The sequence below is a fragment of the Pomacea canaliculata genome, linkage group LG2, assembly GCF_003073045.1.
Source record: "Pomacea canaliculata isolate SZHN2017 linkage group LG2, ASM307304v1, whole genome shotgun sequence".
NCBI classification, from domain to species: Eukaryota; Metazoa; Mollusca; class Gastropoda; order Architaenioglossa; family Ampullariidae; genus Pomacea; species Pomacea canaliculata.
In genome coordinates this window covers 15,398,854-15,412,312 of record NC_037591.1, presented here as the reverse complement: position 1 = coordinate 15,412,312, position 13,459 = coordinate 15,398,854, and the positions used below count along the sequence as shown (strand labels likewise).

The window sequence follows — 13,459 nt, the reverse complement described above, 5'->3', positions numbered from 1 at the left end:
TTGCGTTCCATATTTGTTCAAAGAAATCTTCTTTCATGTTCATTGATTAATAAATGGCGAAGCGCGCACGCAAACAGAATAAGATTTTCTTTTACTTCTTTTACTTACTGTGTTTTTTGTTGTTTTGTTTTTTTCTTACTGTATGTGCGTTTCACATTATGTTTGTGCGGGCACGATGTTCTTTCTCCGCCACCGCTCCTGAAGTGTGTGTCTGGCTTCTTTCTTCTCTTCTTTTCCAGTTGGCAGAAAATCGAAACTCTTGCAGTCGACGTGGAAAGTAGAAACCTGAGTGACAGAAAAATAAAAGTAGTTAATTATGTTACTTTCTTCAGTGTTTGTGACTTTATAACAAATGCAAGCTTATGAGTTGTACCGAAATGTATGTAGTGCCATGTTTTTTCTACAAGATTAGCTACAAAAGCATATCCTCTCTCTCTCTCACACAAACACATCTCGAAGTCCACTATAAACAAAATCATGTAAGAAAAATCACGTTTACATATAATGGAAAACTGTCACTCTTGAATCTACATTTTTGTTTTAATGTTTAACAAAGTAATCAACACTGTTACATATAGATGTCATGAACTTATTGTAGATTATTAATTTTGTTAACGTAATTTCTTTCTTCTGGATAGCTATTGAAAAACTTTTTACTTTGAACTTATTTTGATTTTTTTTTTTTTTTTTGCGGAATCCGTGGAATAGCTTATTAAAGGAAAAATAAATATACACTGAAGGTTTCATAATTGCGACAAAAATGAACAAAAACATGCTCGATATATTTATTTAAGAAATTTCAGCTGCAAAAAAAATCTAATTACAGAATTTTCTCTTTGGTAAATTACACAGAAGTAACCCTGCAGGTATTTCTTTTTCTGTACAATTATTCAGAAATTCAATTTAAAAAAGATTATAAATATCAATTACAAAATAACGAGGACTGCTTCATTCTTCTGTGCGTACTCTCCCCGGCGACATGCTGTTCTACTGCATTCGTGAAGAACATTGAGGGTGTAGACGGGTAGATAGAATAGTCCTTTAACATGACTGAAGCAAACACATGGAGCATCTCTGTCTCTGAACACATGGTGCACACAACTGTTGACAGTAGTGCTAGCGGTCACATCACATCCTACAATGTCAGCGCGTCTGCTAGTCTGGTTGTTCAGCAGGCTAACCGCATGTCTGATTTAGTGGATGAGACAACGAGAGCCATGGTTGTTGAGGTATTATTTTGTGCCCACTCTTTAACTCCACCCTTTCTCTCTTTCGAACATTATGTTCTCTCTATCTCTTGAAAAATTCTTTTCCTTCACTTATTTTTTTTTCCTTTCTTGCTCCGAATCTTCCCCTGCTTCAATTATTCATCTCTCACTCCTTCATATTTGTTTATATCAATACGGTGTGACAACATTAGTAAGTAATGAGTTTCTACCACGAAAGTACCCCACAAAAGAAAAAAAAGGAAAAAATCGTCAGCCAACTCGGTATCTCGTTAACCTGACTTGTTATGATAAGAAAAACCTGTCATCGTTGCCCGATACACATGAGTGAGCATTGCATGGTACAAAGATGACATTTCGTGTCGCTAGATAGTCAACTGCTACCTGCTCCCAGTCATCTTCATCTTCGGTGCCGTGGGCAACATCATGAGCTTCGTGGTTCTCCTGGTGCATGGCAGCAGCACATCCACTAACATACTGCTCCTTGGGGTCACTGTGTCCGACTTCGGCTACCTTGTCTCCATGTATTGCAGGTGAGTCTGTTCCCTCACCTTACCTTACCTTACCTCACCTTACCTTACCTTACCTCACCTTACCTTACCTTACCTCACCTTACCTTACCTTACCTTTTCAGCGTTTCTGTGAATGTTGCCAATAACACGTGACAATGAAGTAAAAAAAAAACAACATCCGTTACACTCTGAATATGTTTGCTCTCATCAAATATTTTTCTTGTATTTGTCATGTCTTTTCACATTCGTACCTGCGGCTTGCTTTGTGTAAACAACAACACAAGAAATCGATCATGAAATCGTTCTCTGGGGCTGCAAAGCAAACTGTGTTCATCATCTTTTTTTTTTGAATTTTTATGGATTTTTCCCACCGGAAAACATTAATTTAATAGAAACGTGGGTTACTCTCTGCAGATAAAATATTCCGTCAAGTAACCTGTCTTTCATTTAATGCCGACTTTAGTGTTAAAACGAAGACCTCGATTTTACAATAATTTAATTGAAAGAAACATCAATACTTTGCAACAAAAAACAAAAAAACAAAAAACAAAAAAAAAAGAAGAAGAAAAAAAACAGCAACAACCACACAACTTTGTTAATCGAACATAACTGTTCTTTTTATCTTGCAGGAAAGTGTCCTGCATTGTGTCCAGATTTGACTATTCTGTGAGTACAAGTATAGAAACAGGGTTGATCCCCAACGTGTACATGATCAACCGAATTTTCGGCATGACGACACCTTTTCTAACGATGCTCATCACACTGGAGCGGTGCTTGGCGGTTGCTTTTCCTCTGACGGTCAGTCTCATTCCAACAGTTTCCTGAAGCGGTTTGGTATTTTTGTGTGCTTACATGAAAAAAAATGCTTTTCCGAGAGTTCGATCTCAATATAAAAAAATTGAAATTTAATCAATAAGGCATTTTAAACTACAAATTCCCTTCTTACTGTTGTTGTTGCTGTTGTTGTTGTTAACAGCTTCTTTAATCTATTTAAGCCTTAGGGGCGTCCTTATTTAATGTAATGCTGTATCTCTATTAGATGACACAGGCAGTTGAAAGTAAATTTGAAATCGTTTCGAGTGTTTTTGATGATCGTACACATTATGTAGAAAAATAAACATCTGCGTTGCCACCATGTATCACGAAAGAGTGGTTTCATCTGTCAGGTTCAGACAATTGTTACTCCGAGAAGAATGACGATTACTGTTATTGGAATCTTCGTGTTTGCCACTGGGCTTCAGCTACCTTTCTTTTTCATATATTACGTAAGTAACGACGATAGATGTAGATATGTTTCATATGTTTTCTATGCATCGTTCTGGAACTATGGTTTCGGTTTGTAGAAAGAGAGAAGAATTAAACAAGTTAGTAGCCTATTACAAAATTCACCAAATTCTCATTACTGTACTTGATATTTAAAAACAGAAAAAAAGTTCAAAAATAAAGATAAGATATTTATGGCATAACAAAACACAAGTTTGATGGTTGTGAAGAAACAATATAATAACAGAGGCACATTTGTATCGCGGTCTTGTCCAGCATCAGCCGGACTACAAGCTATCTATCTATCTATTCCTCTTCGTGCATCAGGTTGCACATAAGGCCTCAACCAGAGTCCGCCACCGATGTCGATCTGCTGAAACCCGCTCTAGGTGACCCCATGTCCAGCCCTTTCCTTTCATCTCCCTTTCCACTGTTCTTCTCCAAGTTTCCTTTGGGCGGCCTCGTTTTCTTCGGCCGTCTGGAGTCCATCGTAGGGCGACTCTGGAAAGGTCTGCTGTCTGCTGGCGGAGCACATGTCCAATCCATCGCCAACGCCTTCGTTGAACCTGCGTGGTGATGGACTCGGTTTCACTTCTTCGGTGGAGTCTTCGTTGCTGATGGTATTTGGCCAAAAGATGTTAAGTATGCGCCTGAGGCATCTGTTTTGGAAGACGTCAAGCTTGTTACTGATGGTTTGGTCATCTTCCAGGATTCTGATCCGTAAAGGAGGGTGCTGATCACATTTGACTTGAAGATTCTCAGTTTGATCTTCTGGCTGATGTTTTTTGCCTTCCATGTGCTCCTGAGTGAGGCGAAGGCCTGGCTGGCTTTCGCCAGTCGGGCTCGAATCTCCACCTCCGCATCCCCGGTGTTTGACATTTTGGACCCAAGATAGGTGAAACTGTCAACTTCCTCAATCTCTTCTCCATTTAGTTTGATGCCGTCTTGGACTCTGGCGTTCACTCTCATACTTTTCGTTTTCTTTGTGCTGACCTTCAAGCCAAGGTTTCCAGCTGTTTCTGAGAAGGCCTTTGTTTTTTCATGCATGTCTTGGTGGCGGTGTGACAGCAGGGCAATGTCATCAGCAAAGTCCAAGTCTTCCAGCGTTGTTGTTGCTGTCATAGTCATGGTCCATCTGATCCCTCTCCTCTCACTGTCGGTGGAAGTCTTCATGATCCAGTCCATGGCCAGGATGAAGAGGAACGGCGACAGAATGCAGCCCTGCTTCACCCGGTACTGACGTTGAAGGGTCTGTGAGCTCCGTGTCACAGACAACCTGGGATTTGAAATCGCTGTACAGCATTGCAATGACCTGAACAAGTTTTGCAGGGACTCCGTAATGCCTCAGGATCTTCCATAAGGACTCGCGATGGATGCTGTCAAAAGCCTTCTCCAGGTCGATGAAATTGATGTACAGCGGTGTGTTCCATTCGTTGCTCTGCTCCAGAATCTGTCGCAGAATGAAGATGTGTTCGGAGCAGGATCGCCCAGGACGAAATCCTGCTTGCTGTGGTCGGAGGTCTTTCTCAAGAGTTGCCGTCAGTCTTGACAAAACAATCTTGCTGAAGACCTTGCTGGTGAGGGAAAGAAGTGTTATGCCCTCCAATTATTGCAGTCTCCAAGATCTCCTTTCTTGGGTAACTTGAAGATGAGCCCTGTCTTCCAAGCAACAGGGAGCTGCCCTGATTCCCAAACTTGCTTGAAGATTTCAGTCAGCTTGGGAGCTGTCACATTTATATCTGCTTTCAACATCTCTGCTGTTATTCCATCTGCCCCTGGTGCTTTGCCGCTCTTCATTGTCTTGACTGCTGCTGTCACTTCTTCCAGGCTTGGTGGGTCTGTGCAGATGTCAAGGTCTATAGCTGCTGGCTGGATGTCTGCAAGCTGAGGGGGATCTGGTCTGTTCAGAACTGACTCAAAATGTTCCTTCCAGCGCTGTAGTTTTTCTGCCTCTCCCTCGACGACATTACCGTTCACGTCTTTCACTGGCACATCACTGTTCTTAAACCCGTTGTTTAGCTGTTTGTTTATCTTGTACAGTGTCTTCAGGTCATTTTTACTTGCTGCATTTTCTGCTTCATCTGCCAGTTTCTCTATGTGGTCTCTTTTGTCGGTTCTTGCCATCTCTTTACCTCTTTGTTTAGTTTTGCATATCTTTGTCTGAGTTGTTCTTTCAGGCGTTCAGATCTGGTGCTGTTGATTCTTTGTTTGGCTGACTTTCTCTCTTTCTATCTTCATGTCTCTTCTCTGATCCACTGTTCTTTCTTTTTCCGTTGGAAGCCCAGTATTTTCTCTCCTGATTCCTGTAAGACTCGATTGAAGTCGTCTAAGGTCATCTCTTGTTGGTCTCCTAGTGCTTGGAACCTGTTCTTTACTTCCATAGCAAAAGCCCTTTCGATGACTGGATTTTTCAGTTTGCCAGAGTCCACTCTCTGCTGACGTGCCTGTTTCCTCGTGATCGACGTAGCTTCAGGGAAACTGTGGCTATCACAAGAGTGTGGTCACTGGCAACGTCTGCTCCTCTGTAGGCTCTAACATCTTGAAGTGAGCTCCTCCATTTTCGGTTGATGATGACATGGTCTATCTGGTTCTTTGTGGTCCCATCTGGTGATGTCCATGTTGCCTTGTGGATGTCTTTGTGTGGGAAGAGTGTGCCACCAATCAGTAGGTTGTTTTCTTCACAAAAGTCTGCCAGTCTCTCTCCATTGTCATTGATGGTACCAATTCCATGCTTGCCCATGACATGCTCCCTGCAGGTGTTGTCACTTCCCACCTTGGCATTGAGGTCGACGATGGTGAGCAACATGTCATGGGCTGGAACGCTCTCTGAGGCTGCCTGGAGCTGATCGTAAAAAGCATCCTTGTCTTCTGCCTCTGAGTCATTTGTTGGTGCATAGCAAGCTAGCACTGTCAGCTTGGTGTACTTTGAATGGAATCTTGCTCTCAAAAGCCTGGGTCCATAAGGCTTCCATTCCAGCAGTGCCTTTTCCGTTTTCTTGTTGAGGAGTAGATCTACTCCTTCAGAGTGCTGAGCGTCTGATCTTCCTGAGAACAAGATGGTATGTCCTGACGCTAGTCTCCTCTTTCCCGTGCCGGTCCATCTGACCTCACTGACTCCCAGGATGTCCAAGTTGTAGTTGTCAAACTCTTTGACTAGTTGGAGCATCCTGCCAGTCTGGTACAAGGTCTGGGCGTTCCAGCACCCCGCCCTCAACTTTTGCCTCGGCTTCAGTAAATCCACTGTCGGGGCGCCAGCTCCCTTTCGGGTTTGGCTGTCGTCCGTCATTAGTCCAGTCACCTGGTGTGCTTCATTACCTCCGCCATCTGTGACGAGTTCTCTGGTTTTAGTTTCTGTAACATACTTTTTTTTTACATGGTGGGGTTGTTAGCCCTACCACAACCTAATTTACCTCTAGGTGAGGTGTCCACCTTAGTCGCCTCTTACGACATGCCTGGCTGGATGGCAGGGACCCTATTCTTACAATGCTTGCTAGGCAAGCATACCCCGGGGTCCCACAGGGGGGACTACAAGCGCATTAATACAATTTTTAGGGCAGCCTTCAAATGCACGTGCACAAACATATAGACACAATGCACAGTAAAATATGAATTAAGTTGATTAAGAGACCGTTTTATTCACCATCAAAGGTAGGTTGAAAGTGGCTCACAAAAAATTAAAAACCAAAATAATACAGACATCACAAAAATCATGGCCTCGGTCTCTAAAGAAAGAGACCAATTCATGTGAAGGAAGTGAATGTCATCAGTACAGTCGATACGATCGGCATGGAGTCCCCTGCATGAAATCTTCGATGAAAAGTTCTGCTTATAAATATAGTTGAAAAGTCATCGTAACACTTGTATGGAAGCTCAAAACAATTCCCAGTGCTGTGACCCAAACATCAGACAGAAACATCGTTCCATCCACACAACTCCCGCTAAAGCAAGCGGTCAAAGGTCAGCCTCCCAGAGAAACACAATGTCTGCCGTATCAGACCCATCCCCAATCGCAAAACAAATGGAATTCACATTAAACTCGTGGAGCTTCATACATTCTCATTCTGTGCAGCTACAGTTCCCGACAGGCAGTTGAAAAATAATGTTGTCTATGATACACCTGTGTTTGAAGATCACCTGGCAAACAGACAAAGCAACAGGAAGGAGTACAGCTGTACTTGCTGGCACATCTTTCTACTATAAAAACTTTGAAGCCATAACGACCTACAACAACATCGTCCTCTCGGGAATCTTCTACTACGGCCCGATGATCATTGTGGTCACGTGTACCGCCATCGTTGTTCTCATCATCAAGAGGAGCGCTCGCTGGAGAAAGGTCACTTCTAAGGTCAAGGTAAGACATCTGTACGCGCTTGGGTGAATTTTTACGAATTATCGTCGGTTGTACTTTTTAGAAAAAAAAGTACTGTGTCTCTCTCTTTAACATGCTGTTTGTTCATTTTTTTTTATATTTATTTATTTTTTAATTTGCCAGGCATCAGCTATAAATAAAGAGAGTCGTACAACCAGTATGTTGATGGCAGTGGCAGCGGTGTACATCGCCTGTTATCTGCCCAGTTGTGTCACACTCGTCATCAACTCCATCGTGCCAGACTTTGGCAGCCTGGGTGGCCGCTACACCCGCCTCTTCTACCTCGTCAGCGCCCTGCAGCTGCTGCTCTTTGCCTGCAACTCTTCGGTCAACTTCATCATCTACATGCTGATGAGCCGCAAGTTCTTCAAGACTTATTGCAGGTTTGTGGGTTAACCCCTGGTTATGTCCTCCCGAGGCCCTAGTCTCGTGGAAATTATAATTCAGCAATACTAGGCTCCCTAAATGATGTGACAAGAATTGTAATGCTTCGTTATCTGAAGATGCAAAATCTTATTAGCACAGTGACAAACTGACTAGTGTCTCCCATCATATAAATGTCGTCTTTATTCCGGTAAGAAATGTAATGTATGATTTCTTTTACGCTCTATTTTATTTCTGTTTTTGAAAGGTAACTGTTACACACTACATGGTAATCTGGATATAAAGACCAGACTCAAAGAATGTTAGGTTCTTTACCAATTTTCTTAAGATTTTATTAGGGAAATAAAAAGCTATCTGGTACTTTCATTTTTCTTTGAACCGCTGAGCGTTATTTAATCTGCGGATGTAATCAGTCAAATGATTTGTTTTTAAATGTACTCTGTAATCATGAAAACTTGCATCCATGCAGGATATTCTTATGCTGGAAGACTGGCACAACATCTGATATGAAAACTGCAGATGACATCAGTTCTTCGACAGTTATCGCTACAAGGTCTACGAAGGGTGGATAGTCTTACACCTTGAGTTTCTGGAACATTTTAAATTCTGCGTTCAATATTTTAGAGAATTTCTGGCTGCTAATTAGGTATTATAGTGTTTCATCGTTTTTCTCTACTTTTTGATTACTTTTGATGGCTATGGGGCTTAGGTTATGATCATTAATATCCAATTTAATTGCAAGTAAATAAAGAGAGTCATTCTGTGAACAATGGAGTCAAAGAAATGTTTCGAAATCAGGAAAACTAATTTTAATGAAAAGTGAAAGTGTCGCCTGCAAAGTCTTGGCAAAGGTTCAGTAAATCTTCGTGCCAAGAAAAACAAAAGGAAACTGTTCGTGCGGTGATCCCCTGTAGATTAGCGCCCGCGTGAATAAAAGGAGTGCGGGTACCACTTCTAAAGTAGAAAATAAGTAATTTTGTAGGTAAATAATATGAGATGCCGGAAAAAAAACTCTGGAAATGTTTTGTTTTTACTGCTGAACAGTTTCAAGTTTATCCCAGGTACCCATGTAATTAATATAGACAGATTCGTTGCAGCCCTAAGCTCGTCAAAGGAGCAACAAGGAATAAACTAACTAAACCAGGGGTGGGCAATTAATTTTCCCAAGGGGCCGGATGAGAAACTGGGATGGTTCTAGAGGGCCGGATGAGAAACTGGGATGGTTCTAGAGGGCCGGATGAGAAACTGGGATGGTTCTAGAGGGCCGGACTAATATAGTTAACTCAGTTTTACCCAATACTGTATATATAGTATATTTACTGGTGGGCGGCCAGCGGGCGGGCCGGTCAGAGACAGGAGGCGGGCCGGCGTTTGCCCAGGTCTGAACTAAACCATTCGTTGACGAATGGGCGCGCATTGATCAAGATATGTAAGATCTTCGCAAATCTCTATGTCTTACAATGTCTACATGAAAAAAAATTACATGGTAACCTAAGGGCAGCAAGATGTAAATGTAGACCTCACGGGTAACGTGGGTAGCAGTCTATGTTTAGTCCCACGCCTACGACTCTGATGCATCAGTCTTTGTTCTCTAGTGTACAAAACACTACCTGCTCTTTGATTAAAATTTGATACTTCTATCAGGTCAGCATTTTAACGAACATTTTAAGGCCAGTTCTTTGAGAATTGTTGCTGTCTTTAATGAAGCAATCTTGAACGAAGTTCTTGCCGCTCGTATTTCATGTTTTCTCACACTTCGGTGCTTCAGTTTGCAGTCTCTATCGCGATAGTAATTTAAAAGTTTATATAAATCATCATAGTAGTCATCATCATCATCATCATCATCATCATCATCATCATCATCATCATCATCATCATCATCATCATCATCATCATCATCATCATCATCATCATCATCATCATCATCATCAGCAGCAGCAGCAGCAGCAGCAGCAGTTATTATCATCCTCATCAGTATTATTATTAAACATGGGAATTCCTCGGAAGTGCTCTCCAAAGATTTGGATGCTTAACCTCTACAGTGGTTAATTAATCGTGTGATATTTGTCAGGGTCTACAGAAACCTTGTTATAAGCTGTACATGTAACAGGTTTCAGAAAAAATAATATACCAAACGTATTCACATAAGAAATATAACGCACACATATAAACTCTGTGGCCAGCTAGTGCTCACTTTTGTGACAAATAATAACAAAACGGTACAAGAAATTTTTAAAAGATTGATTAAAAATCATTTACAAGAAGCATTTTCAAACTTAATACTTTCTTCTGCTACTTTGTATCCTAAAGCGTGCAAAGTATGGGTTACACACATGGATTTGGAAGGCTTTCTCATGTCAGGGTTAGTAGCTTTGACTTGCTTTCTAGCTGATCGTATGGTGGCTACAGACAACTCAAGTATTTATTACTAAATTAATCCTGTGTCCATTTGAATAGAAATAAAGGGTATAATAGGATTTTAACTACCTCTTTAAAAAAAACAACTACAAAAGCAAAAACTTGTGATTATTTTTTTCATTAGCTTTATTATTTTCAAACCACCGGATTGCAACGTAAGTAAACTGTCATTTATATATATATTTATGTCAGTTGCCACAGAAGGTTTTATAGTGTAATCGGTACAGGAACAAGTAAGATAAACATTTCGGTTTTCAGTATCAGGGAATAAACAACAAAAGAGTAAATAAAACAACAAGTTTGAGTTAAGTTTCGTTTTTCAAAGCAAGAGAAAAGGAAAACTTAATACGGGGATATCAAGATTTGTACCTTCGAATTTCCTGCTAAGTACCACACGATCTTTTTTTAAAAACCTGTCAGTTCAGAAAAATGTTATCCAAGTTTGAAAAAATACACCTTGAAATAATAATAGCAATAATCGCTGTTACCTGATCTTGTCAAGCACCTTATGGCAGGATCCTTTTTTACAGCCATTTACTCTCCATGTAAAAATTTATTTTCTGACCTTTCCGTTGATTTTTCTTGTGTTCTTCGCTTACTGGGATTTTTTTAACAGGCAATAAGAAACACATGTGACTGCTTTCCTTCTTATCTCTAATGCCTGATCTTTACTAGTCAGGGAGACTGAGCTGTTATGTTCAAGAGACTATATGTATATGAATTAGATATGTTATCTTTATATATCTTAGTGATATCTATTCCGTTATCGTCGGCCATTTGCATCCGCTTGTTTCTGGATACGTGTTTGACATAGGCGGGTATTTATTTATTTCAAATTTATTTTCAAATACAACATGGAAAGAAATATTTATATACAAATATATAATTTTTTTCGAGATGAGCGTTCTGGAAGCAGTACACGAGTGCTGTTTGTCTGAGGAGCTGACGAAATACTGGTAAAAATTTACAGAATGATAATTCACAACAGAAAATTGCATCGTCCAAACACATGACAAGAGTAAAGTCACGGCCATTAGAGACAGCTGAGCACAGTTATCCTCAGGAGGCTGCTCCGGATTTCATACACAGAACATAAAACCAATGACTTTGTACGAAAGTAACGACAACAGACTTTGTCTTGATAATCATCAATGTCCTGACACTGTATAAATAAAGTCAAAATCAATGCAAGGCCTTCAATGTTTTTATTGAAATGAAAATTGAGAGTGGTAGTGAATAGCGTGTAAACAACAACATATTGTGACAGGACCGGAACTTCTTTTACACGATATCATGTATATGTTTACAACAGTCACAATCTGGTCAAGTGGAGCAATTTGTTCAGTTTCCAGTTCAAGTAGACGATTAATTGATATCGTGTCATTCCAAAATTGCCCTTTCAGCATGGATATTGCCAAGGTTTGTGTTGACCTTCCGTCTGAAAGTAGGTGCCACACTTATCTTGTTCATGTAAATAAACACCTGGTGTCTGCAGACCAGCTAGGACATCTGTAAGTTGTGAACAGGTAAGTTGTTAAACATGCTCAGTCCATGTTCAGGGTTAGCCACTTGGTACTCTCTCTGCCTTTTGGTTTTGATGCCATTCACTGCGGCCTGTGTCTTCAGACTCTGTAGTTCTATGTGCTCAGCTTCCACCTTGTGTTATTGGTGTCAACAACCGTTTGCCTGAAATGTCAAGAAAATACAGGTAAGTCAGGTCTTGCTAGATGAAGAAATAACAATATCAAAATGGATACCAAAATGACACCATTGCGTGTGCAATGCCAACAAGCCAACAGTATTTCCGGTCCTTTCTAGAATGATTGCACGAGCAGAACAATCACTGATGCAAAGCTGGTATTATATATGTGCTACGGTCGAATTCCTCAGACCTTCGACTTGAAAAACACCGCAAACTGTTCCATTGATCTGCGCCCACGCTGTTCCAGTCACGGTCACGAAGACATGGCAAAACATTACTAAAACATTACTTGGCAATCCTTTTTTTCCCACTCTTTTCTGGACAGTCCTAACAAAACATTTTTAAAGCTTTTTCAGGATTAGTTCAGAAAAGGCTCTCGCGAACAACTAAATTCTTATTTGTCGAATCGCTTTCATTATTTCTGCTTGGGAGGACAATAGCAGAGGTACACAATGTTGATTATACCTCATTACCTTTGTAGTTAAAGTGACCTCAGTGCCACACTAGCAACAAAGGCAAACCTTGGCAACATCTAGGCAAGGCATGAAGCATTTGACCCTATAACAAGTCCGGGCGATTGATTGGCATCCTGCATCCATCACACTTGTCACCCGATCCTGGGTGTCAGGCAGTTCGCGGGCTCGTGATGAGGCAAGGGTGGAGGAGGATCAATGGTAACTGGAGCCTTTCTGTCGACCTCCGTGACCGGAGACGCAACGGTCAACAATGTCGGGTACCCGACACGGTAGGAAATACATTTTTCAGATCTCGGTCTCATTCTTAATTTAACCCTTCCTTTGCTGGCATTGCAGGGGCTGCTTTTGATGTTTCATTGGGGGGCAGTCATTGGAATGCTGTTTTAAACAGTTTTATTGTGGACTACGAAATAATTGAATTGTTTGAAAAAGCTTTCGGTCTATTTCGAGGACTGTCGAAATAGTACACGATACAGTATAAAACAATTCAATAAAATATACAAGGTAAGCTTCACAAACAGCACAGTGAATGAATTAAATAGTGAATTATTAGTTAAATTTCTCACTTTGAATGCTTCATATGTGTCATTTGCTCTATTATTATTTATATACTTGCTATCATTTGCTAGTAGCATGGATGGCTATCAGTGGACGACAAAAGAGATAAATAGAGAAGTGAAGAAAAAACTTTCTGTGTTATCTCTATCAGTGTAACATTTTACTTATTTTTTTAAATATTTTTTCCTTTATTATGGTTTACTTTCCATTTATAAAGGAGGTCTTTTTCTTGCTTCTTGCTAGTGCTTTCCCTTTTTTGCCGGTTTCTGTGAACATGTCTGTAGGGTTTTTTTGAGTGTTTTTCCCCGTTTTCTCGGGCTCTACCCGACCCTGTCTCTCATAGAATAATTCAAGAATATATACAACCACTCGTCCGAGCCACCTCTCGTGGTTTTTATTTCTGTCAAGCGCGTTAGATCCAGTCAAACAGTTGTCAGCCGCTATTTTCCCAAAGCAGATCGAACAGCGGGTATCGATCGCTCACAATGGCGCGCGCCTTCAACTCTGCCGGCTGTCCTGATATTTCCTTCCTACTTCGTCTGTCAAGGTGT

The 13,459-nt window shown here is 40.8% G+C and overlaps 1 protein-coding gene across 1 annotated transcript; it reads left to right on the top strand.

Moving 5' to 3' along the window:
- Positions 1-2,965: 2,965 nt before the first annotated feature.
- Positions 2,966-7,766, top strand: LOC112558064. Its single transcript, XM_025228253.1, has 3 exons — positions 2,966-3,003; positions 7,131-7,352; positions 7,494-7,766. The coding sequence occupies exons 2-3, from the start codon at positions 7,266-7,268 to the stop codon at positions 7,764-7,766; spliced, it is 360 nt and encodes a 119-aa protein (XP_025084038.1). The 5' UTR covers positions 2,966-3,003; positions 7,131-7,265.
- The last annotated feature ends 5,693 nt before the right edge of the window (positions 7,767-13,459 follow it).

Bases quoted from the DNA above. Each gene is read 5' to 3' on its own strand.
- LOC112558064 (XM_025228253.1), top strand. From the start codon at position 7,266: ATGATCATTGTGGTCACGTGTACCGCCATCGTTGTTCTCATCATCAAG. The intron at 7,353-7,493 runs GTAAGACATCTG...TTAATTTGCCAG, and splicing joins AGGTCACTTCTAAGGTCAAG to GCATCAGCTATAAATAAAGA.